Source organism: Pogonomyrmex barbatus, unplaced genomic scaffold (assembly GCF_055798465.1).
Source record: "Pogonomyrmex barbatus isolate J1 unplaced genomic scaffold, ASM5579846v1 scaffold2, whole genome shotgun sequence".
In the NCBI taxonomy this organism is placed as follows: Eukaryota; Metazoa; Arthropoda; class Insecta; order Hymenoptera; family Formicidae; genus Pogonomyrmex; species Pogonomyrmex barbatus.
In genome coordinates, this window is record NW_028297116.1 from 6,009,250 (window position 1) to 6,031,168 (window position 21,919).

At 39.1% G+C, this 21,919-nt stretch overlaps 2 protein-coding genes across 11 annotated transcripts in view; both read left to right on the plus strand.

Moving 5' to 3' along the window:
• Positions 1–1,061: 1,061 nt before the first annotated feature.
• Positions 1,062–7,383, plus strand: LOC105424007 (uncharacterized). 9 transcript variants are annotated; one of them, XM_089077372.1, is made up of 8 exons: positions 1,063–1,295; positions 1,444–1,562; positions 2,211–2,562; positions 2,948–3,595; positions 3,875–4,754; positions 4,927–4,981; positions 5,330–5,359; positions 5,601–7,383. In XM_089077372.1, the coding sequence occupies exons 3-8, from the start codon at positions 2,243–2,245 to the stop codon at positions 6,500–6,502; spliced, it is 2,835 nt and encodes a 944-aa protein (XP_088933498.1). In that variant the 5' UTR covers positions 1,063–1,295; positions 1,444–1,562; positions 2,211–2,242; the 3' UTR covers positions 6,503–7,383. The 9 variants fall into 9 exon arrangements, with proteins under 9 accessions (XP_088933502.1, XP_088933498.1, XP_088933499.1 ...); XM_089077373.1 differs by having other exon boundaries at positions 1,444–1,473; XM_089077371.1 differs by having other exon boundaries at positions 1,063–1,562.
• Positions 7,384–10,677: 3,294 nt separating this feature from the next.
• Positions 10,678–21,919, plus strand: part of mnb (minibrain) — an 83,459-nt gene continuing 72,217 nt past the window's right edge. The window contains exons 1-2 of one of the 2 annotated variants that reach the window (XM_089077379.1): positions 10,678–13,260; positions 14,004–14,085. The gene's annotated coding sequence lies outside the window, so the exon portion shown is untranslated. Of the gene's footprint in view, positions 14,086–21,919 lie in introns of both variants that reach the window. The other variant, XM_089077378.1, reaches the window with a different exon arrangement.

Genomic DNA, 21,919 nt, shown 5'->3' on the forward strand with positions numbered 1-21,919 from the left:
TATTGAAACAAAATTAGTTTTTAGTTACAAAGATTTTAATGAATTAACAATCGCGACTTTCCTGGATAAACTTTGATTTCTAGCCTAATTTTGTTTATATTAATGTGTGTATAAAAAATTAGATATAAACTTAGATATAAACTATAAATTGTAAAATTGTGAAAATTTAAGCAACAGATAAATTGACCAATTATCAAGAATTTTAAAATGATAATCTTATGTTTTCGAGACTTTATTTTTAAAGTTTATTAAAACATTAAAGCATTGCTTATGCATTGTTTTTCTGTGTGCCATTAGCTTTGTTTACATACATACTAAGCATAATCAACGAATAAATTGTTTCGGTGATATCGTCGATATAACTGTATATAGAATGTATATAATTAAAATTGTGACCGAATTTATAACTCAAAATTATGGTAAAAAAATTCTTGAAAATTTAAAATAAAAATTATTGAAAGATTAAATAAAAAAAATTGTCAAATTGTTTTTTTTTATTTTCAATTTTTGAAATACATGAAAAGATTTTTGTTTTCTATAGTTGAATTTTTTTATATTTTTTATTTCCAATCATGTACTTATCTAGTTTTAAGTGTAGAAAGTGTACATATACAGTGTCTTAAAATTTGTGTCTCAGAATATAACAGAATACAAATTCTCGCGAAAAATTATTTGCCTTTTTTTTTTATTTAAAATACCTATACAGCTTTATCGCAGAAATATTTACTGAAACGTTTTTAAAATGTCGTCTGGATGTTCTTTAGAAGTCTGTATAGGTACAATTCTGATCAGTTACAGATTATGCGTTTAGATAATGTTAATTTATAACTGACCATCTACAAATCTTTATATCTCAAAAACTATTTAAAATAAAAAAAAATAATTTTTTACTTATATCTTTTCGAGAATGTTTTTGCTATATTTGATATATAAATTTCGAGACAATCTGTATATTACACTTTCTGCACTCAAAATTAGATAGGTCTGTGATGTTGAGTACAGAAAAAAGGTCCAAAGAGTGAAATAAAAAATAGAGATGTAGCTTTTCGAATTTTCTATGTCTCTACTTTTTCATGTCTCTTTCTCTTTCTCTCGGATCTTCTCGTTATCTACGCATTTTATTCCGAGTATTGAAGGCGTGATGCATGCAATTGCTACAAGGGACAAGTCTATACATATTTAAAAGGAGAAAAATCATTCGATTCGATTCGGCGAAACAATGCACAATAGAAACGCGATTGTTAAATGCTCAGTGCTGTCCGCTATGGTCTCTAAACAATAACGGTCGACGAAAGGTTATTCATTATGTTTTCATTTATTATTACGATTACATGAGATACATCGCAGTGTGCGCTCGCCATTGTTATCAGGGAAACGATATAAACTGCGAATCTTGTACAAGGTTACGAAAAATTTTTGTATAATAAAATTATATGGTTTTAGATACGTCTTCGTTCCTGAGTCAAAGATTAGGTTAGTTTTACTGAGTGAGCAACATGGCGAATAGAGAAGGAAAAGCAGAGGATTTCCTCATCGAGCAAGCATCTATTTTTGCAATTCAAGTATTTTATTCGCACGCTTAGGATCTTGCAGATCTTACGTTATTATCATACTTCTCTCGGTGGTTTGCTTACCGGCATGTAACTTCCGGTATTTATACAAATCCGCTAGCGCCAGGGCACTTTTGCTCGCGGTAATTTTACACCGGGAGCCAAGTAAAAGCTAATATTTTAATTTTTATTAATCAAATTGGCAAAGCTCGTTATTTCTCCGATCAAGATTGATCGCCGTAACTCGTTCCCCATAGCGGAGCACTATATTCGTTGAACATATTCATTGGAGGCTTGAAATTAATTCAGTAAACATTTACATGTTCACTAATTGTTCGGTAAATGAGATTCGAAATACCAGATAATTGTAATATTATGGTGAATCTCAATAAACGTGTGAAAAGCTAAAACTCTGCTTGTTAACAGACATGCTTGAGGTATAGACAAAGCATAGAGCTTACCAGCATAGTTTTATGGAAGTATAAAATAAGAAATTGAAATTGTAGCAACGATTGGTATAAAATGCCTTAAATTTTTTATACTGTATACTGTGTACTTTTCGCAGAATTTAATTAGTAACAGTATAATAGTATACAAGTACAAAAAGCAAAATTGAGTTTTATATAGAGAATTCATACATGATATTCTTGATTACTTCAGACTACTGAGGTAATTGCTATTCGGTGAGCAATATGGATAACACAAGCAACAAGGAAGATCAACATCAAGTAAAAGTGAAAGAAGAAAAGATGGAGACCATTGGCAAGATATATGTGAAACAACCTCACGAGATATTAGATGATCCTTTACTGAAAAGTACTGAAAATGATGATGTACAACGTGCAATCAAGGGCCTCAGGGAGATACCAGATGAAGAACTGAAAGAATTCCTCGATGACGAAGCTTTCATGGCGGGTTTGGATGTCGTAGATGCATGGGAAGGTGATGAAGATAAAAATCGCGAGCAAGACAAAACAAAATCTATAGGACAAAAAAAGAAGCAGCATCCTAGGTAGTGTCATTAATGTAGATAACTTTTATATAACATTATATTGTTACTACACACTTGAGATTAAAAATAAAGCCATTGTATGCTCTTATATACAAATACAATGATTGTAAAAAAATTATAATAGCGACGACTTTTTCTTAGCTTGAATTAATTACATTATTGATTTGTATTATGCAAATGTATTATGTTAGATTTAATGTTTAATGTTTAATTTTAGATTTAGTTATAAGTTCTAAAGCTGTATATCAAACAATTTCCATTTTCTGCTATATGTATGCTACGTGTGTAATATATATATATATATATATATATATATATACACATATATATACAATATATTTAATGTGAAAGTTAGTACTCTATAGCAAATGAATGATGGCAAAAGTAATTATAGGGAACGCCATCATCCCGAGTCTAAAGGATCTCATAAACGTAAAAAGTCAAAGAAAGAAGAGAAAAAACGTGAAGAGACCCGTCGGGATCCTTTGAAAAGCACCAAGGACATTGAAAGGGACAAAATCCGAACGAAGAGAGACACCGAAAGCAAGCTTCTTGCCGAAAAGGAAAAGGCGATCAAACATTTATTGGACTCAGATAATGTAGTTCCACCTGGCACGGAAGTTGAAGCTATCCAGAGTATCGCAGAGGAACAGAATAGAGAACGAGCGCAGCGCGAAGCACAACGGAAGGAGCATCGTAGGAGCAAATCATCAGAACGGTATGGCAGATCAAGTCCGCTACGACGTAAAACTCCCGATCGATTTCGGCTGAGTCCCCATCGACGAAAAAGTCCTCTCAGCCCGGATCATCGTAGGAGTCCTTATAAATCAAGTGCGGAAAGCCTAAGAAGTCCTTACGGGTATAGTCCAGGCAGACGAAAAAATTCACCGAGATTTGATCGAAGAAGTCCTATATTAAGTCCAGATCGACGAAGAAGTCCTAGACGATTTAGTGGGGAACGACGATCCAGCGTAGATAGACGATGGAGTGCTGAGAGATCTCGTAGGAAACGTGCTGATTGGACGCATGAACGGTGAGAAGAATATTCTTAATATTCTTGTGAGATTTTTAAATGTTTTTAATCTTTTCCATTTAAGGAACGAGGAAAAACTTAGTTAAAATAGTGTAAAATATCTTTTTTACACTATTGCGTAGTACAGTCGAAATCATTTTGTATACAATTATTATACATTATAATTAATTATTTATGATAAATGTATTTTTTCACAATCGGCTATTTTTAATTTTATATTTTTATTGTATACGATATACAAATGTGTTAGACTATATTGTAGTGATTATCTTGATTAAGCCGAAGAAGCCGATCTCGCGATCGAAGGAGCCGATCTCACGATCGAAGGAGCCGCAGCATGGAACGTCTAAGAAGACGATCGAGCCGTTCACCAGTAAGCAGACGATACAGCCCCCGTCGCCGAAGTCGCACTCGCACACGTAGCAGATCATTGGAGAAGCGCAGCAGAAAGCGTTCACCCTTCATCAACGAATTGGCAAGAACCTTGAGAAACGAAGCGAGACTGCCAACTGGAGTAAACAGCGGAGGATATGTGCCACCCGCGACGATGGAAGAAATCGCACCACTGCTCAATCCACCCACGTATAAGCAAGAACCGGAACCTAGACCACCGCCACCACCGTCCGCACCACCTTCGTACGTGCATCAACCAGGTTCGCTACCACCAGCACCGCCTTCGTCGTCTTCTATGCTAGCACCAATGCCAAGCGGATCGCCGTTTATAAACTTCGAACCTATGCCGACTGTACCGCTAATGAATTTTGAACCCATGCCTCCACCACATACTCCAGCCCCAACCACTTATTCTTCTGGTCCCATTCTTTACAACCAGCCGAATGCCCCTTCTGTTCAAGCACCTCCACCACCGGCGATCTGTACACCATTGCTTTCTGCACCATTACCCTCGCCGCAACCTGTACCTCCTCCAGCGATGGATCACGCGCAAATAACGTACAATCCATCGTTTACCGTACCTTTTGTCCAACAATCATCGATCCGTCAATTTGAACCTCCAAACAAATCTTTGAATCATTCAACTACGCCATCCACATCGCAAAATTACACAGAACGTGGACCAGCAGCATCGTACAACGAAGCTTATTCTCCGCGTCAGGAACGAATGAAGACACCCGAACCACCGATCATCTCTAAACCAAAAGTAATTGCAATATATACAATAGTGATAAATATTTGATTTTGTTTAAAATTCGACGAAGAATATTTGTCACTTCGTCGAAATTAATTTATTTTAATTCGCTATACGAAGAATTTATTTTAATTATGGATTGTAGAAAAAAAATTAACATCATTTTTATAACTTGATCTTGCAGCATTTCGAAAAAACCAGCTTATCCAGTCTATTGGAAGCATCTGTTTCGGCCAAAGGTGCGAGTATGTTTTTATTTGCTATGTATTTGATCGTGTAAAATTGATTCGCATAGAACTGATACAGTTCACTTTTTCTTGATTGACCACAAAGATATAATCCCTATTTGAACATTACTAATTTTTTATATTTTAATTAAAACAAAGGAGTAAAACACTTTGTAATATATAAAAATAATAATATTAAAAAGTACAAGGTTTTTTTTATATATTACAATGTTCACAGTGCCTAGATCCTGCGTAACTTGTATGCTCCTTTGTTTTAATTAAAATATGTTTGAATTATTTGTCTGATAAGCTTACCTTATTTATGATTTTTATATTTTCTTTTTTTATCATATCCTTTAGATTCATCTAATATACCGGTGTTATATCCAGGTAAGAACTTTTAAAATTTCAAATTGAATCTAAAGTATTTATTAATCGCGCTACATGGATGGTGTGATATGTTTATTCAATATGCAATCAAAGTGTATTTTTATTTAAAGACACTTTTATCTCACAAAGTGTGTGAAGATTACAAGAAGCATGCCATAAAACGTATATTTTATAAGCATTACGGCATATACGTAATTTGGAATTTTTATTTTACGCGACTTCGTTTTCTTTTCACTGATAGGATTCAAGCCTGAAATAATGCAACATTGTGAACAAGCGTTGTGCCAACTTCCAATTGAGGATCCGCGTTTAAAGATGAAAGGTAGATTTTTCTACGATCGCAGTGAAGAAAACGTAACGAAAGATGATTCCGAGGACCATACGTCGAATTCGATACTTCTACAGAAAAGCAAAACCAAAATATTTTGGAAAGAAAGCAACGCGGAACAGCCAATACCAGTTCCAAAAGCAACGATTCAAATGCATCAGAAGATCTGTCAGACAGATGATGTGGAAACAGAAACGAAGAGTGTGCAAGTATATGTCAGTACGGCCGATTTCGAGTCACAAGTCTATCCACACGATCTTCAACAAATAAAAGAAGAGAAACGACCAATAATGGATCGTCTTGATTGGAGTGCACGAGATACATACGAATATGGATCCAAGTTTCGCGAAGTAGAGGATCTGAGATGGAGTCTAAATAACTCGTCGCAAAGACGTACTTGGAACAAGCAGTCTCCTTCTAGAAGATCCGAGGATCGCGAGCATTTAGATTCTATGGATCATGAATCTAGAAACGTAAGACTGAATTCTCCTGTTAGAAGTAGAGATGATTTTTCCACTCATTCTAGTGTGCGTGATCACTATAGTCGCGAGAAATATTCACCGGAATATCATAGACGTTCTATGGAGCGTGACGATTATCATGACAGAAGAAGCGAACATAGTCGTGGCGAAAGCCCAATGGAATTAGAAGAATCTGAAGATGAGGAACTAATGACCGGCCATACATTCCAAAAAGGATCTGATTGGCATGGAAAAGGAAAAGTTTTAAAGGGTAAAAGTCACATTTTGCGAGGAAAACATACAGGAGGAAAATCGTATCGGAGTCACGGAGTCAATTTTCGAGGCAAATTTTAAAACTATGTATATATATATATAAAATATTGTTCCAATAATAAATCCCTTCGTTAACAATATATGTATATGTATGTATATGTATATACATGTATAAGAATATGAATATAAATATGAATATGAATAGAGAAAGTCAAGAAATATTATTTTCATTATTTAATCAGTCAATAAATAATATCAATTTTGATAGTATTATTTGATGTTAAAAAATGAAAGAAAATTTTCAGGATAAAACATTAAGTACAATTAATAAGATTCTCGAGATTAATACAAAGAAATAATATCTCAAGAAGGGCAATTGAAAATAAACGGCGCAATAATATAATGATGTGAAAATATATTTACTTCCTAATTACATCTAATCGAATCGTCTAATGAATGTAATCAAGAAATAAATATATTTTTACATCATCATTACGCGCTAATTACTACGCCATTTGGTCTTGATTGCTTTTTTTTGACATATTAAATATGAATTTATCATAAATGTCAGTGAAAAAAACAACAATAACAGAAGTATAATAATGTTGTATAAATTTAATTATCAAAGGATTAATTATGCATATCATGCTGAAAAACATCAGTATGTATTATGTCAAAAATACATTATGTCATCCAATTATTTTACATTATAAGAGTTGGTGTTATGTTTAAAATGACATTATACCTATTGTGTCATAAGATCTCACAGGAATGATAAATGCTGAAATTTTAACACTTGTCATTTTGTGTCATTTTTACTGTATATTTTGTACAACGATGCTATAACAATTTTAGCAAAATAATACAATCTCTTAATTGACAAAATATGCTATACGCTCGATGTAATGAAGATTCAAAATGAAAACAATAAAAACTACGAACGAGAGTGTATATTATAACAATTGTTGAAACAAGCGTGCATGATTTTTGCTTTTCATCCCAAAGATAATCTTATTGAAATTCAGATAGTTGACCTGATATCTGTTATTAGATATCAATATGTTAATTACCCACATCTGATTCTGTCATAAATTCTGTTACTGTACAAAAATTCTACTGTAAAGTACAAAATTACAAAAAGTTATGTTGGTTACGTTAGTAAATGTTTATGCAGAATGAGAAATGTATGGCTTGCCATAAATTTATTTTTAAATTATATATTTTAATGTTATTATTTTTTTTTTAGAGGTAAGACAACATATATTGCGAACTAATCCCGAACGATGTTGCATCGTGTCGCTCAAGTATTGCGTCATGTTATGTAGTTTGTACAGTTTCGTCTCGTAACAGTCGTTCTCGCACGTCATTCGTAATTTTTTTTGTATCTCTGATAAGTCTCATCCATGTATATTATTTTTTATCATATTTTATGTATTATGATTTTTACAGGGGCAGCGCGTTTTATCGAGTGCCATATCTGTGCGCTCTGTGAATATCGTAATAATTATGAAATTTATTACGATATAAATACTTGCGCTATTAATGAAGTTTTCGATTATTTTTTTTTTTTTATCAAGTAATTATATTAAAATATGCCGCATGCAATTACAATCGATATACGCAGCTCAATTTTTTAAATAAATGCTTAAAGTCGAGTTAATGAGCTATTGAAAAAATCTAATGAACATTTTTAAAATAAAACTTTGAATTATGAATCACTCACAGTGATCATATCACATAAATGATTATGAATTTTTTCAATAAAATCGTTGAATATTTATAAGTATATGATTGAAGATGTCTGATTTTAGTGTAAAATAATTTTCATACATGAATTTATATCTTTGATCTATTTTTTTTTTAATTTTTTTATTATTACATATATCTTTAAAAAAAATTGTTACACAGTAATATCATTTGTTTCCAGGATGTAATGTAAATGTGTAAATATATTTGTAAAGGTTTAATTCTACAGATATTGTGTAAATTTATTCTAATTGTTTCTCTTGTAGAAGGAAGTATATATCAATTTACTTGATTATATTTTCATATAACATATGATATACAGCTGTTTTCCGCATTTATATTTATCCATACTATCAATTAAAGATTTCATAATCTATTTATATTGATTAATTGTTTTACGAGATATCGATTAGAATCAGCAAATGTGCAAAGTGCAGAGTGTGCAATGTGAGAAATATCATCATCATTTTACTTTTATTGTATTTTTATTTTAGAAATTAGAAGAAAGCTAGTATTTTCAAGTTGAAAGGTGATTGTTTAAGAATGTCCGTCAGCAGTGCGTTGAAAAAAATAATCGCACTTTTCAACTCGACATAAATCCCTAGCGGCGCATTGTTTAGAAGTTAATTGCGCTGCAAATTGTATTCTTTTAATCTTCCGGTGTACTATGGCCGTTCGATTCAAATTATTCTGCCGAGCAATTTATACTGCAATTTAGCACACATTCAGTCCAGTTTAGATTGCTCGCGAATTCCGCTTAGCTTTGCCTCGGATATAAATGTATCATCGTGTGAGATCACTCAATGATCTCAGCGGAAATCTTGGATGCGCCAAGTCGAGGCACGCTGTGTCAAGTCGATTTCCCGATTACGAGCGTAGTTCATGACTCATCCTAAATCATCGACTTTTCAATGAAACATTCTCTCCCCACGTTCCACCGCAGTTTCTGCTTTCCTTAGAACCTTACAATCAAGTTTTTCACACAAAATTATGATTATCTGGCGATCAGAAACGGAAATTTCAAAATTAATCTTTGATCGCTGAATCTATCATGTTGTGTCTTTCTAATATGATCAAATATATAATTACGTTTTTCATGAAAGAATATTGCGTTTAATTAATTTTGTTCACAATTAATATTATAGAATAACAAAACGATCGGAACTTTGTTTGATCAAACAAATTCATATTGAACGAGTTAGATCTATTGTTTTGAAGGGGACTTTTTTTGAATTTACATCAATCTTGCAGTGTCGCAGTTTAATTTAAAGCTAAAATAAATTTTGTGTCTTATATATATGTTCATTATATATGTATATATATGTTCATTATATATATTCATTATATGTGTGCGCGCGCGCGCGCGTATGTGTGTGTGTGTGTGTATCTTTAATATATTATATGCTTTGAGTGGAGTTTTTTAAAAAAACCATGTTATTTTCTCAAATTTTTCAGGTTTCATCGTTATTTTTAACAAATTTTTGATAATTTCTCCAATAAATACTAAATTAAAACAAAAGCTTTGTTGTTTTTTCAAGTTAATTAAAATTAAAAAGTGTTAAAATAAAAAACGAAAAGGAGAAACGAAGAATTTATTTTTAATATAGAAAATAAGAGAGCAATTAAAGCTTGAGATCGGGAATAATTATCAAAGAAAATAGCGCTGTGGTTAAATAAGTGGTGGAATGTCGCCGAACGAACGAAAAACTCTGAATTTAAATCTCGGTTCGTTAATTTTTCAGGCTATCTTATAGATAGACTAGATAAACTAAAGAGCACATTCCAAGCCCATTCCAGACAAGTACAAAATCTAAATGGGAAACATGAAATGTCTTGAAAACGTCCTTGCTAAAGACATCTTTACATCTTTGGCTGATATTCATAATCCGTTCTTATATTTAAGATCATCTTAAGTAAATTTATACGGCTTGTTTGAAAATTGTTCGAAAATGTAATCTTAAGACGATCTTAAATATAAGAAAATTATGAATATTGCCTTTTAAGATGTCTTATATTCAGATTTCAGATATATTGTACTGTTTGAGATATTAAATAAATTCGCTTCGATTTTATTGAAATTTCCTTTTTGAATTCCTTAACAAGCTTAATAAATACATTTACATCGAAACCGGAGTGCGACGAAATGGAACTCTGGCTTATAGAGCAAACGGATAATTGAATTAAATATTAATTCCTACTTAATGAACGAAACGGTATCGTTTTAATATCAAGATCGCCACGGGGCTAAGTGGCGCGTAGGGCCAGCCGTGCGTGCCGGACGGAGGCGCCATCTGGCGCGGAGCGAGCGTATCCGCTGTTGTCAAGCGGCGCGATATCGCGTTGGCAGGCCTGCCGCAGGCGCGACGGCGCGGCTCCGAAGGCCGTATTTCGGTACGCGCGCGCGCGCACGCTCGCGCGCGCCATCTCTCTCTCGCTCTCTCCTTCTCTTTCTCTCCCGCGCGCTCCGTCGTCACGACGGTGGTGTCCGAGCGCGCCGTCACGCGGCCGATTCGCCAACTAATCGGCATGGATCCAGCTCCATGTTCGCCCGTGAAAGCGATGCGGTGTCCCCGCGGTTAGGACGTTGTACGATACTCGTGTGTGCTGCGGGAACGTCGCGCGTTACTCGACGTGCAAGCCGCGAGCTCGAGCGTCCGCTCGACGTCGTCGCGATCGGTGCTCGTTCGTGCGCGTTCGTGAGCCACCAGTGGTGCGTCGGACAACCTCGTCTCGTGTGTCTCGGTGTGGCGTGGCGGCATAGGAGCAGCAGCAACAGCAGCAGCAGCAGCAGCAGCGGCAACAGCAATATCAACAACAGCAGCGGCTGCAACAGCGACAGCGGCAACGATTTTAATTCGGAACAGCTCCTACGAGACGTCCGCATCCGGAGACCTCGTGGAAGCCGATCACGACTGCGACGCGAGCTGGCGAGGAGGAGCGCTCGTCGGTGCGTGTCGGCGGTGGCGACGGCGACGGCAACAGCGGCGGCGGCGGCGCGTGCTGCGAGGACGAGGTGAATGCACGGCGGCCGCGGTGTGTGCCAGTGGTGTGCGCGCTCGTCGCTCGTGGAAACCCGCCAAAACCCGCGGCCGCGAATAACCACCACCACCACCATCATCACCACCATCACTATCACCACCAGCATCGTCAACATCGTTACCGTCAACAATAGCAGCAATAGCAACAACAACAAAAACAACGACATTGACAACGTCGGCGGGAGGTGGAGCCTCTCGGGTGACAACGGTGGTATCGTGGATAATAGCTACAAAAATCCCGTGACGGGCAGCAACAACAAAAACATCAGCAGCAGCGGCAGCCGTCGCGTTGCTTGTGCACAACGACGACGACGACGACGACGTTGTTATTGTTATTATTGTCGTCGTGCCTTGCCGAGTGCGGCGTTGTTCCGGCGTGTCGGGGCGTCGCGCCATTCTTCACGCGACGCCGCCGCCGGTCACGGCTGGTTTCGGGCAACGGTGGAGCGAAAGTAGAAAGAGGAAGGTCGTCGCGCTCGTGTGACGGCGACGAGGCAACGGCTACAACGACAACGGCGGCGGCGGCAGCTACTGCACAGCACACGCGCTGTCGTTGGCGACAGCGGCGTCGGCGGCTGCGTTCTGTTATTATTTTGCCGCGGTGCTTTTGACCCTTCGTGCCGGGCGAGTTCATTGCGGCGCTGTCGCGGGGGTGTCAGCCGGTAGTACGTCCACATCGCGCTCTGCATCGCGTATCCTCCTCTTCCTCCTCCACTTCCTCCTCCTCCTTTTCCTCCGTCCGTCTGGCGGCAGCAGCGCCGGCGTCGACGAAACGGGCGCCTCGTGATCGTCAAGCGCGAAAACGGGAGCGACGGATCGGGGCGCGTCCCTAAGGCGACCGTTGTCGGTCCCGCGGGGTCCGAGGGCCCCCCTGTCGTTGTGAATCGGGCTGCGAGTCACGAAGATAGGAAGACGCATCATCGGCGACAAACAAGAAGAGCTCACGCACGCGAGAATACCACGTGATAGTCGTCGCGACGGCGGAACGAGCGAACGACCAACAGCAACAGCAGCAGTAGTGACAGTCAGTCAGTCAGTAGCTCGTCGGGCTGCATGTGGCATCACGCGGTGACGCCGATGACCATAACCTAAAAGAGAACCGGTGCGACATCCGTACGCGTCGGATACTTGTGTGGAGAAACCGTATCGACGTTCCAACGTGAAGATACGGCAGCACGCGTTCTCATCTGTCAGTGTGTATCATCTCTCTTGTTTTCTCTTCCACACGCGCGCGCGCGCGCGCGTACGCACGTACGTTCGGTGCTCGCGCAAACGAAAACAAACGGATCTTCGAACGCAGGACTCCGGAATTAATATATCACCTCACCGTCTGATTCGGTGGCGCGCTCGCACGTCCCTGTTTTGGGATACAGAACTGTCAGCTGTACATCGGTCGGATCGTGGATCGCGTTGTAACGAAGCGCGAAGGAAGAAGAGAAGAAAGAAGAACAGGAAGAAGGATAGTCGTCGTAAAGTAGTGTCGATAAAAGAATAAAAGAGGGGCCAGCCGAGCGGTTGTGTGTCAAGAACGGCGATTCTTCGTCTTGGCACCGGAAGTCTTGCGACATTTTGGCAAGGCGGGAGGTGGAGCGGAGACGCGACGTGTCCACGTGTGAGTCACGGTCATCAACGATCATCGACCATCACCACCACCATCGGCCACCACCGCCACCGTCATCACCACTACCACCACCACTACCGCCAGCAACAGTAGGACTACCGTCGCCAACTTTACTATCGCATCGCCGCTACGCCCAGTCGCGCGACGCTGATCGTCGCACCGCGAATCCGCTTCCTCGCGCTCGCGGCCGATCGACTCCCGCGAGAGGAAGGCAGAAGGGAGGGAGACGCGCCGGCGGATACGCGCGGCGAGTTTCACGGCCGCGACCCGATTGCGATCGGCGAAGGGAAAGGCGCGACGCGAGCGAGGATACAAGCTCGCGCGACTCGTGTGCCGCGTGTGTGTGTGTGTGTGTGTGTTTGTTATTTGTGTGAGAGTGCGTGAAGTCGCGTCATCGTCGACACCCGACACGCGCTCGGGCACTCGGCCTGGAGGTAAAAGAGAACGCGCGAGCGTGGTGCGCTCGTTATGCTCGCGGTGACAGCCCGACGATAAGCTCGCGGCACCGAGAGAAGGTGGTAGTGTTTCCCCGTTCGCCCCTTCTCTCTTCTCCTCTCCTCTCCCCTCAGAGGTTCTACATCGTCGTCGTTGTCGTCGCGAGTGGGCTGCGCTATTTCGCGCGCGAAGAAGAAGTACCGCCGTAAACGTCGTCGAATATCTACACGTCTTTATCTCTCTTTCTCTCCTACTCCCTTACCCTCCTCCCTCCCTCCCTCCCTCCCTTCCTCCCTCCTTCGCAACCGCTATCACCACTACTACCACTAGTGTGCGCTGTACACCGTCGCTCCCCCACCTACGCAAACCTGTGCTCCGTTGGTGAAGTGCGCGACTGTTGGAAAACCAGTGAAACGTACCGGTGTGTCGCGCGTTAATACGCTACACATATAATCTACATACGTATACATATGTATACACGCATGTACATCCGCATCGTCTAGTGTGCCGGATAGTGCGCGAGTTTTTCTCTCTCTCGCGCGCGCGCGCACGTGTACCGAGTTTTCTTTTTCTTTCTCTTTCTCTTTCTCGACCGCTCGGATCTATCTGTGTGTGTGTGTGTTGTGTGTGTGTGTGTGTGTGTGTGTGCGTGTGGTGTGTGTCTCTCTCTTCCCTCTTTTTCTCCTTCCCTTCGTCGTCACCCCCTCGTCGCTCATTCATCGGCGTGTTTTTTTTCCTCGAGGTGGATCATCAGGAGAGGCCGCACGAGCGTGGCGGACAAAGAGAGACGCGTCCCAATCTGCGTGAGAAGAATCGCATCGAAGGTACGTACGCGCTATCAAAAGTTTTTCTTTCTATTCTTCTCTCTCTCTCTCTTTTTTTCTTCCTTTTCTCTCATTTTGCGCGAATTGCCCGCGCGAAGTCGTGTTTGAGGTTAGAAACGCGCCAATGTCGATCGAACGGTCGGAAGGCAGCGGCGTGTCATTCGCGATCGTTGATCGCGCGTCGAGTCTCGCGTTGTTTACGCGCGGGTCGCCTGTACGAGGGTTCGTGTCAAGGGGAGAGGCGAGGGGGAGCTGCGACGAGCGGCGTGCTACGAGCGAGAATCCGAGATCGCGCGCCCGTTCCGCCGCGTCCCTGCGCGTCCCACCGGGATGGACTTAACCTCAAAGCTCCCGTATAACGTAACTACGCCGTTCAATGCTCTCTGTCGTCTCGCGAGTCCCGCTCCTCCGGCGCGCCGCTCAAACAGCTGTTTTAAACGGCGTCGCTCGCGGCAAGCTCCGACGCTCCTTTTTTTTTCCGTCGTGCCGCGGCGTCTCTGATAATAAAGAGAGCTCGCAAAGTGAAGCGCGAGATTCGTCGGAGATTGCATTGATATACGGAAAGAACAATTTTATTGGATATAAATCTGAAAAATAATTTTGTCCGTTAATGTAATTATGTAAGACATACAAATTAGTTGCTACAATATGCAAAGAATTTTGTAGTATTATATGTTTAAACGTCCTACATAATAATTTTGATGGCCTAAAATAAATTTTTATAAAATTATTTTTCCGGTAGGCACCGCTTACCGGAAGGTGACGCAAGACGCCAAAAAACCAATATATATATATATGTATATATATTTTTCCAATATATATATATATATATATATGTATATATATATTTTATACAATATATATATGTATATATATTTTCAGTTTTTATTTGAATTTTTAGATTCTACAGCAAAATTATTTTTTCCGTGCAATGTGACAATGTGACCGGTCGTGTCCTGGCACTCTCGCTGCTTTTTCTTTAAAAGAGGAAATTATAATTTACCAGAGTTGACATTAATCAAGTCAGTGCGATCCGACGACGTATTTTGTTTATTTTATTAATAGTTTCAATTCAGTTTTTTTTGTATCAATAGCTGCCGATATATGTTCAGATTCCGATATATATATGATTGTGATTGCATACGCAAAGAAAAAGCTTTCTTTAGATTTAATAATTCTATTTATATATTTAAGATAAATTTCTTTGAATTTAATGAAATTTATTAAATTCAAAGAAATCACGTTTCTTCTCTGTAAGAAAGCAACAAAGTCGACTTATGCATTGAAAATATCAAATACTGCGTTTTTTTTTCCTGCATTAAACGTGTTCGTTCAAACAGCAATCGGAATCTTTCAACTAGTCACGGTAGAGTCAACAAACCTCTTTTACTTCGTGATATGTTTTGAAATAGCTTGATTATTATAGGGATTCAGAAAACTAATCAAATGTTTTAGAAATCTCTTAAAAGTAAAACAACTTTTTTAATTTACTGAAACCCTTGATTAATATTATTACTTGCCATGTATTATTTGAATCGATATGTTTCCTAAGAGACTGTCGAAATTCTGAGACTTTCGTAATTTTCGTAAACTCTGAGAAAAGATTCTAAACGCGCGCGAGAGAAATTTTCAGATTATTTTCTGATTTTACAAATACAACAATATTGGTGGATGGAATGGAACAATAAAATTTATGTATATCTGTCTCGGGGTCGGGTGATTTTTATGAATTGTTCAAAGTGAACGTTACACATCACCGACACGATAAATAGGAGCTTTCACATGCGGAATCCGATCTAGACGTGTATACACGATATTCTGTCACCGGACTCTGTTAGCATTGTCAAAACTCTTTATCGCTGCAAAAATCCTACAGGTGGCAACACCGTGTAGGAAAGGTATCGCATAAGGTCTTCACGTCACACTGTGTTTCGCATTATCGCGCAATCACGTTATTGCGTGTGTCGGCCGAAAAAGTGGTAAGGCGACGGCCGGGAAAAAGCCGGACGGAGAGCGCGCGCGCGCGCGCGCGCGCGCGATAGAACAAGCGCGCGATATCTCAGATTGAACGAACGATTTTTCCCTGAAAACTGATACGGATACTAATTCTCGGAAAATATATCCAAGAGAGGGTATTTTATCTCTTAGAAGGTATCGACGCGCTTACTCGTTACTTTATGGTAGTAAATATCATTTCGTCGTTAAACTGAAGTTTCGTGAAATAGGAGACGGTGGATTTATGTGAATTATGTAATCTTTTTTTTTTTTTTATCTACTTACAACATCCGCTTTGCTTTAATGTAATCATTTCTACGTGACAAGTTTTATGACATTAGAATGCAGGATATATGCAATTATTGTATATATACATATATATATATATATATAAAATTATATACATATAATATATAAAAGTTTAATTCTACAGTCGATAGCTGTGAAATATATAAGATTTTTATATATTTTTCATACGTAGTCGCACATCGGCCGATTGCCAGGTCATATCCCGTCTTATTTACATTATTACGTAAAAGTGCGCGAGTGTACTTGCCTCTGCATAGCGGTTCTACCGTTTGTGTTTTCGAGCATCGATCCTCCACGCTCCGTCCACGTGTACGTGCACGGCCTTCCGAAATAAGATCCTAATTTTGAGGCGCCGCGACGTTATTATCAGTTTGATATTAAATTACGTGCTCCGAATCAATAACTCGTCCCGCGCTGAATGATCGTCGTGGACAGATCGCGATTACACCGGCGCGCGCGGGCCAACGTTTTTTTTTTTTTTCTTTTTTTTCTTTCTCTTTTCGTAAATTACATCGTCATCGCAATTTACACATGGACCCTTCCCCGGGCGAGTGGGAGGAGGGTTCGCCTTCTCTCTCGGGGAGACTACCGAGCGTCTCGGTTGCACTCATCGTCAGGATTTCCACTTTATTGATTCGGTATGACTTTCGACGCGTCGACGCTAACAATGCTGTTCTCTGAAACGTGTCGAGTCACCGCGCGTATATTGCCCATGTACTTAAAACAAGAATGCAGCTCTCTCTCTCTCTCTCTCTCTCTCTCTCTCTCTCTCTCTCTCTCTTTCTCTCTCTCTTTCTTTCTCTCCGCACTTGGCTCATATTGATCAATGTGTGTCTTCCCGTTTCTTTGAATGACGGATTCGGAATGCATCGCATTGTCTTTCATTTCAACTGTAAACTAATTACTGTTGTGAAGGTAAACCGTATTTCCTTTATTCACGTGGACGATCATGTTCACACAGAGATCATTCCTACACTTTTTTTTTTTTATTAAACTTACTATATATACGAGATCAATGAAGTCGACGAGGCGTATACAGCACAATTTTTGCGAGACGCTGAAATATAATACATAAATTTTGGTAGATTTATCTTCGATAACCGTGCGATAAAGCGACAAATTGTCCTTATATTGGATATCATATCCGCGCGCTGCAAGAGAAATTTATACTTTTCTCAACAATACAAAAAAGAGCTTTCAAATTCTATTAATATTTTATTTCTTTTCAAATCGTTTAATCACATGCAATGAAGCGTAAATCGCTTTTTTTTCTGCAGTTATGTTTACGTAATGATGTTTATATAAAGCTTATTCTGTAAAGTTGTCCGATAACACCATTATAATGCAACTCTCGGACAAATTACATAGAAAATACGAGGAAATGTAAGAAAAAAAAAAAAAAGATTTGCTTAACACGCACGCTGGAATTCTTTCCTTTTTTTCCGCCGTCATGACGCCTGCCTAATCAGCGCTCGGCGTTCTTTCTTATCGTCGTGATATGTACCGTGACTGATTCACCGCTCGTGAGATATCCGATCCGTGAATTTCCGCGAATTCCCGATTGCACATTTTTCGGCGCTGTTTCGTGGGTTTGCCGCGCAGGAAATCCGGAGGAGCACGAGCGAAATGTTGGTGGTAAGGTCAGTTACGAGCGACATTTATCAGGCGCGTATTTGCAGCGTGCTAATTCGATCCGTGGCGAAATCGTTTTCGGATCGAGCGTGAACGCACCTTGATTTGCGCAGTGAAAGAAATCAACGTTGATAAAACGGACGGATGCGCTGTTATTAGCTAGTTATTTTGCGTGTTTTGCGAGAAGAAAATCTTTGGAAACTAAAACATGTAAGTGTTTGCGTAGAGAATCTTTTTTGACAATCTTATTTAGATTAGAATTGTACTTTAATGTTAAGAAACGAAAAATTATACTTGTTTAATTTTATATATTTGCTAAATTTATTTCTAATTTTGCATTGGAACGAAAATATTCGAAGCAACGAAAATAATAGTTGAAATTAGTAATTAAATAAATAGCATAGCATAAATAGCATTTGTATCTCTGTTTTATTTATAAACTTATAATTTTTAATATAAGTATATCCATTTCGATATCTTTTGCTGAGAAAAGATTCATTCTTGATCAGATAAAGAATATTTTTTTGTAAAATATCCATTTGATAATTTTGTAGAACCGGTATAAAATTCTAAAATTATATTTATCTTAAATAACGTGACTAAAATGACTAATAGCATCATCAAAATTAACATGAAAAAAAAAAAGAAATCATTTTTAGAAAAGATGATATGATCTGTTACGAATACGAGTACGAATAATTATAATAATTTGGATATATTTTATTCTTAAAATATCTTAAAATATATATCGATTTTGTTCAGCTTTTGTTTTGTTGGTTCGTCCCAATTTTGTAATCGAAATAGAAAGACGCTTCTTTTTCCATCGCGTCATTTCGCTTCCGCCTTAAACAGCGATGAAATTACAGGATCGCGGTCGAGTTTAATACGAGTCTCTCTCTCTGACGCCCCGTTTGAGAAAAAAATTCTCCATCCGAGAGGGTTAAGGTCGGATTTTAATCTCGTACGTTTCCTTTTTTTGTTTTGTTACCCTTTAACCACGTGCTTACGCGGAGTATTCTCTGTAAAATCTCTGACCTTTTAGCCCGCGTCCGCATTCGAGGGCCTTCGAAGGAATTGTTTGACCTTTCGCCACCGACATCCGCGCTCGATTAAGAAGGAAAGCACGATAACGATCCTTTTAATAGACCTCCCTCCTCCCGTCACGCGGGCCCGCGGTCGAGAAAGCATAATATCTGCATGCAGAAGGATATTAACGTCCCACGCGCGATCGCGATCTTCCATTGACGTTAATGGACGGCCGCGGTACGGTAATTTTGATCGAGCCGTGTGTGTATGTGCAATAAGCGGAATGTCGCCGCGGCGGACGGCGGATTCGTATATTTACATCTGTTTTTTAGCGAGGCAGCCCGCTGTGACGGTCGTCGCAATTAAATTTCATACACGCGAGGTAAACAGACATCTGTTTAAAATTCCGATGCGTGCCTACACGCGCCACTCGATTTCCGCTTTCAGCGAAATCACGACACGAGATATCACGCGCAAATTACGCAAATTGCGCGTCGCGTATTTCGTAGGAATAACGGTTTTTTTTTTTTAATTTTTACTTTTTATTTTTTATTTTACGCGTATTTGGAAGGGGTACGCGCGTGTCTTATCCCGGGAACGATCCTGAATCGCGGAATCCGGAGAGACTCTCGTTGTCGCGATCGAGATCCGAAACGTAATCGAATTCCGCGATTCGGTCGCGCTGTTAGAAATAAAAATCGCGTAACGCGAAAGAAAGGAGAGTGACTTTCATTACGGGAGGAGATGGGGGAAGGGGATTGCCTACACGTACGCATTTTGCGTGAAAGTACCTCCTCCCCATACCGGCGCATCCGTCCGGCGTAATTATGTTGCACGAAATCAGGTTACGTTGATTTCTGCCGCTTGTGTTCGAAACGGGAAATGAATGACGTGCGAACCGAAATGTGCAACCACGATAAACATTGCGTGCATGACTTTCGTTACGCGCGAAAACGCACGGACTCTTCATATCGGAATATCTCGCTGAAACGAAACTCTACATTAATCCTTTTCGATTAGCATTAAAATAGCGTAATATGAACAATCGAGATGAATTACACAGATAGTCCACGCGTAGCTCGATCACGACACTCTTTTCTACGGTATTTTTTATTGTTTTTGCAACAAATAAATACATGGAAAAAGTGTTGAAATAAATACATGAAAAATGCTGAATACCTAAAAATTTGGTCAGATATAATCTGATAATTTTTTTATCGTTCGGCCATTAATGTTATTACGCAAGATAATATTTAACAAATTTTTTTTTTTATATTCTAATAACCAATTTGGACCTTCTCTATATTCACTTTGATAGCCCAACAAAATCATTTTCAGATTTGTATCTGAATCTTTTTTTTTTAAATATTTCAGCAAGATTGTTCTTTCCGTGTAGAGGAAAAGAGACGGATTCGGCGCTTATGTGCTGTTTCACGGAATCATTATTGAATGTTGGATGCGTTTCCTTCCGCTTTCATAGAGGTGTGTCGAGGGACGCGGTAGAGTCGCTGGCTGGTGGTCCAACTTCTGAAACGATACGACTCGCTTTTCTTTGACGGCGGCCGCCGCGTCGTCGCCGTCGCCGTCGCGTCCGCCCGCGTTCTCTCGCGCGTCAGCGCGTGCACGCGTGACGCGGCCTGCCCGCGTGCCCGTACGCGGAAACGACGCGTCTAATAATAGACGGACACGTTCCGCGACTGCCACTTACTGGCCGGCTTGGCTCTTAGTCCCTTGGCGCCGTTACGAATCGCGCGCGTTGCGAGGCGATGCGCTCCCTAGATTGCAACGATAATCAGGAAGGGAACGATATGTGATATTTTTATTTTTCTTTATTTTTATTATTATTAGTGATTACATTCCTTTGTTTTTATATATTAATGATTACATATGTAAACAGACGGTCATAAACGGTTTCACGATGCGGCATACTTATTCTATCCATTTGTTTCCCAAAAATTGCGATGCGTGCTTCTTATTCTTAATGAAATGTATTTTAATTTAATTTAATTTAATTTAATTTTTATTTATGGAACAATAATATCTCCATCGCAATGAAACTTTACGTAAACCAATCTTGAATATATTTAAGATTAATTTGATTATATTTAAAGTACTTGAAAAGATTGAGATTTTTCATTACTTTTTAATTACATTTCTATTAAAAATAACATATTTTGACTTTATATTTAAATAATTTTTGATCCAGATTCTAAACTACTAAAATTTTTTGTATTACTTTTAAATGTGATTTTGAATAATCTAAAATTTTTTCATAATGTTTTCATTGTATAAATAAAAATAAATGTAACATAGCTTTAAAAGTTATTTAAAAATCTATGTTTAGATTTTTAATCTAAATTCAAAATCTTTTTACACTGGAAATTTTTGAAAAAAGTTAAATTGTATCGTTGAGCGAGAAAATGAAAAGTACAAAACATAATCATGAAATATAATTTTCAATTTCATTTGTGCACCAGCGTATCGGTCGACGTCAATTACGTAAAAGATGAAAAATTATGGTGTTAATTGACGATATTGATTAAGAGATAAATCATGCGAATGTTAAGAAAAACCACCGTTTATTTACGTGTTGCCTGTGGAGCGTGCGGAATATATTGCGTGCGAAATCGTGCGCGATGCGTGCAGCGGCCGCAATTCTACTTTTATTCATCGCGGTTCGCTGAGCCACGATAAAGGCGACATATTTTTTTTAGTTTTTCTCTCTCTTTTTCTCTCCTTCTCATTCCTTTCTTTACAAAAAATTTGCATTCTCGCCATGCACTTTGAAGAAACCGCGCGAGTTTCATACAATGTATACATATACGAACGAAGACTGCCACTTTTCTCCCTCGATAATTCACATTTAAAAATA

Excerpts from the sequence above, each read along its gene's own strand:
- LOC105424007 (XM_089077367.1), top strand. The coding sequence starts at position 2,243 with ATGGATAACACAAGCAACAAGGAAGATCAACATCAAGTAAAAGTGAAA. Across the intron at positions 2,563-2,947 it reads AAAAAGAAGCAGCATCCTAG|TAATTATAGGGAACGCCATC; the intron begins GTAGTGTCATTA and ends TGATGGCAAAAG. Across the intron at positions 4,755-4,926 it reads CGATCATCTCTAAACCAAAA|CATTTCGAAAAAACCAGCTT; the intron begins GTAATTGCAATA and ends TTGATCTTGCAG.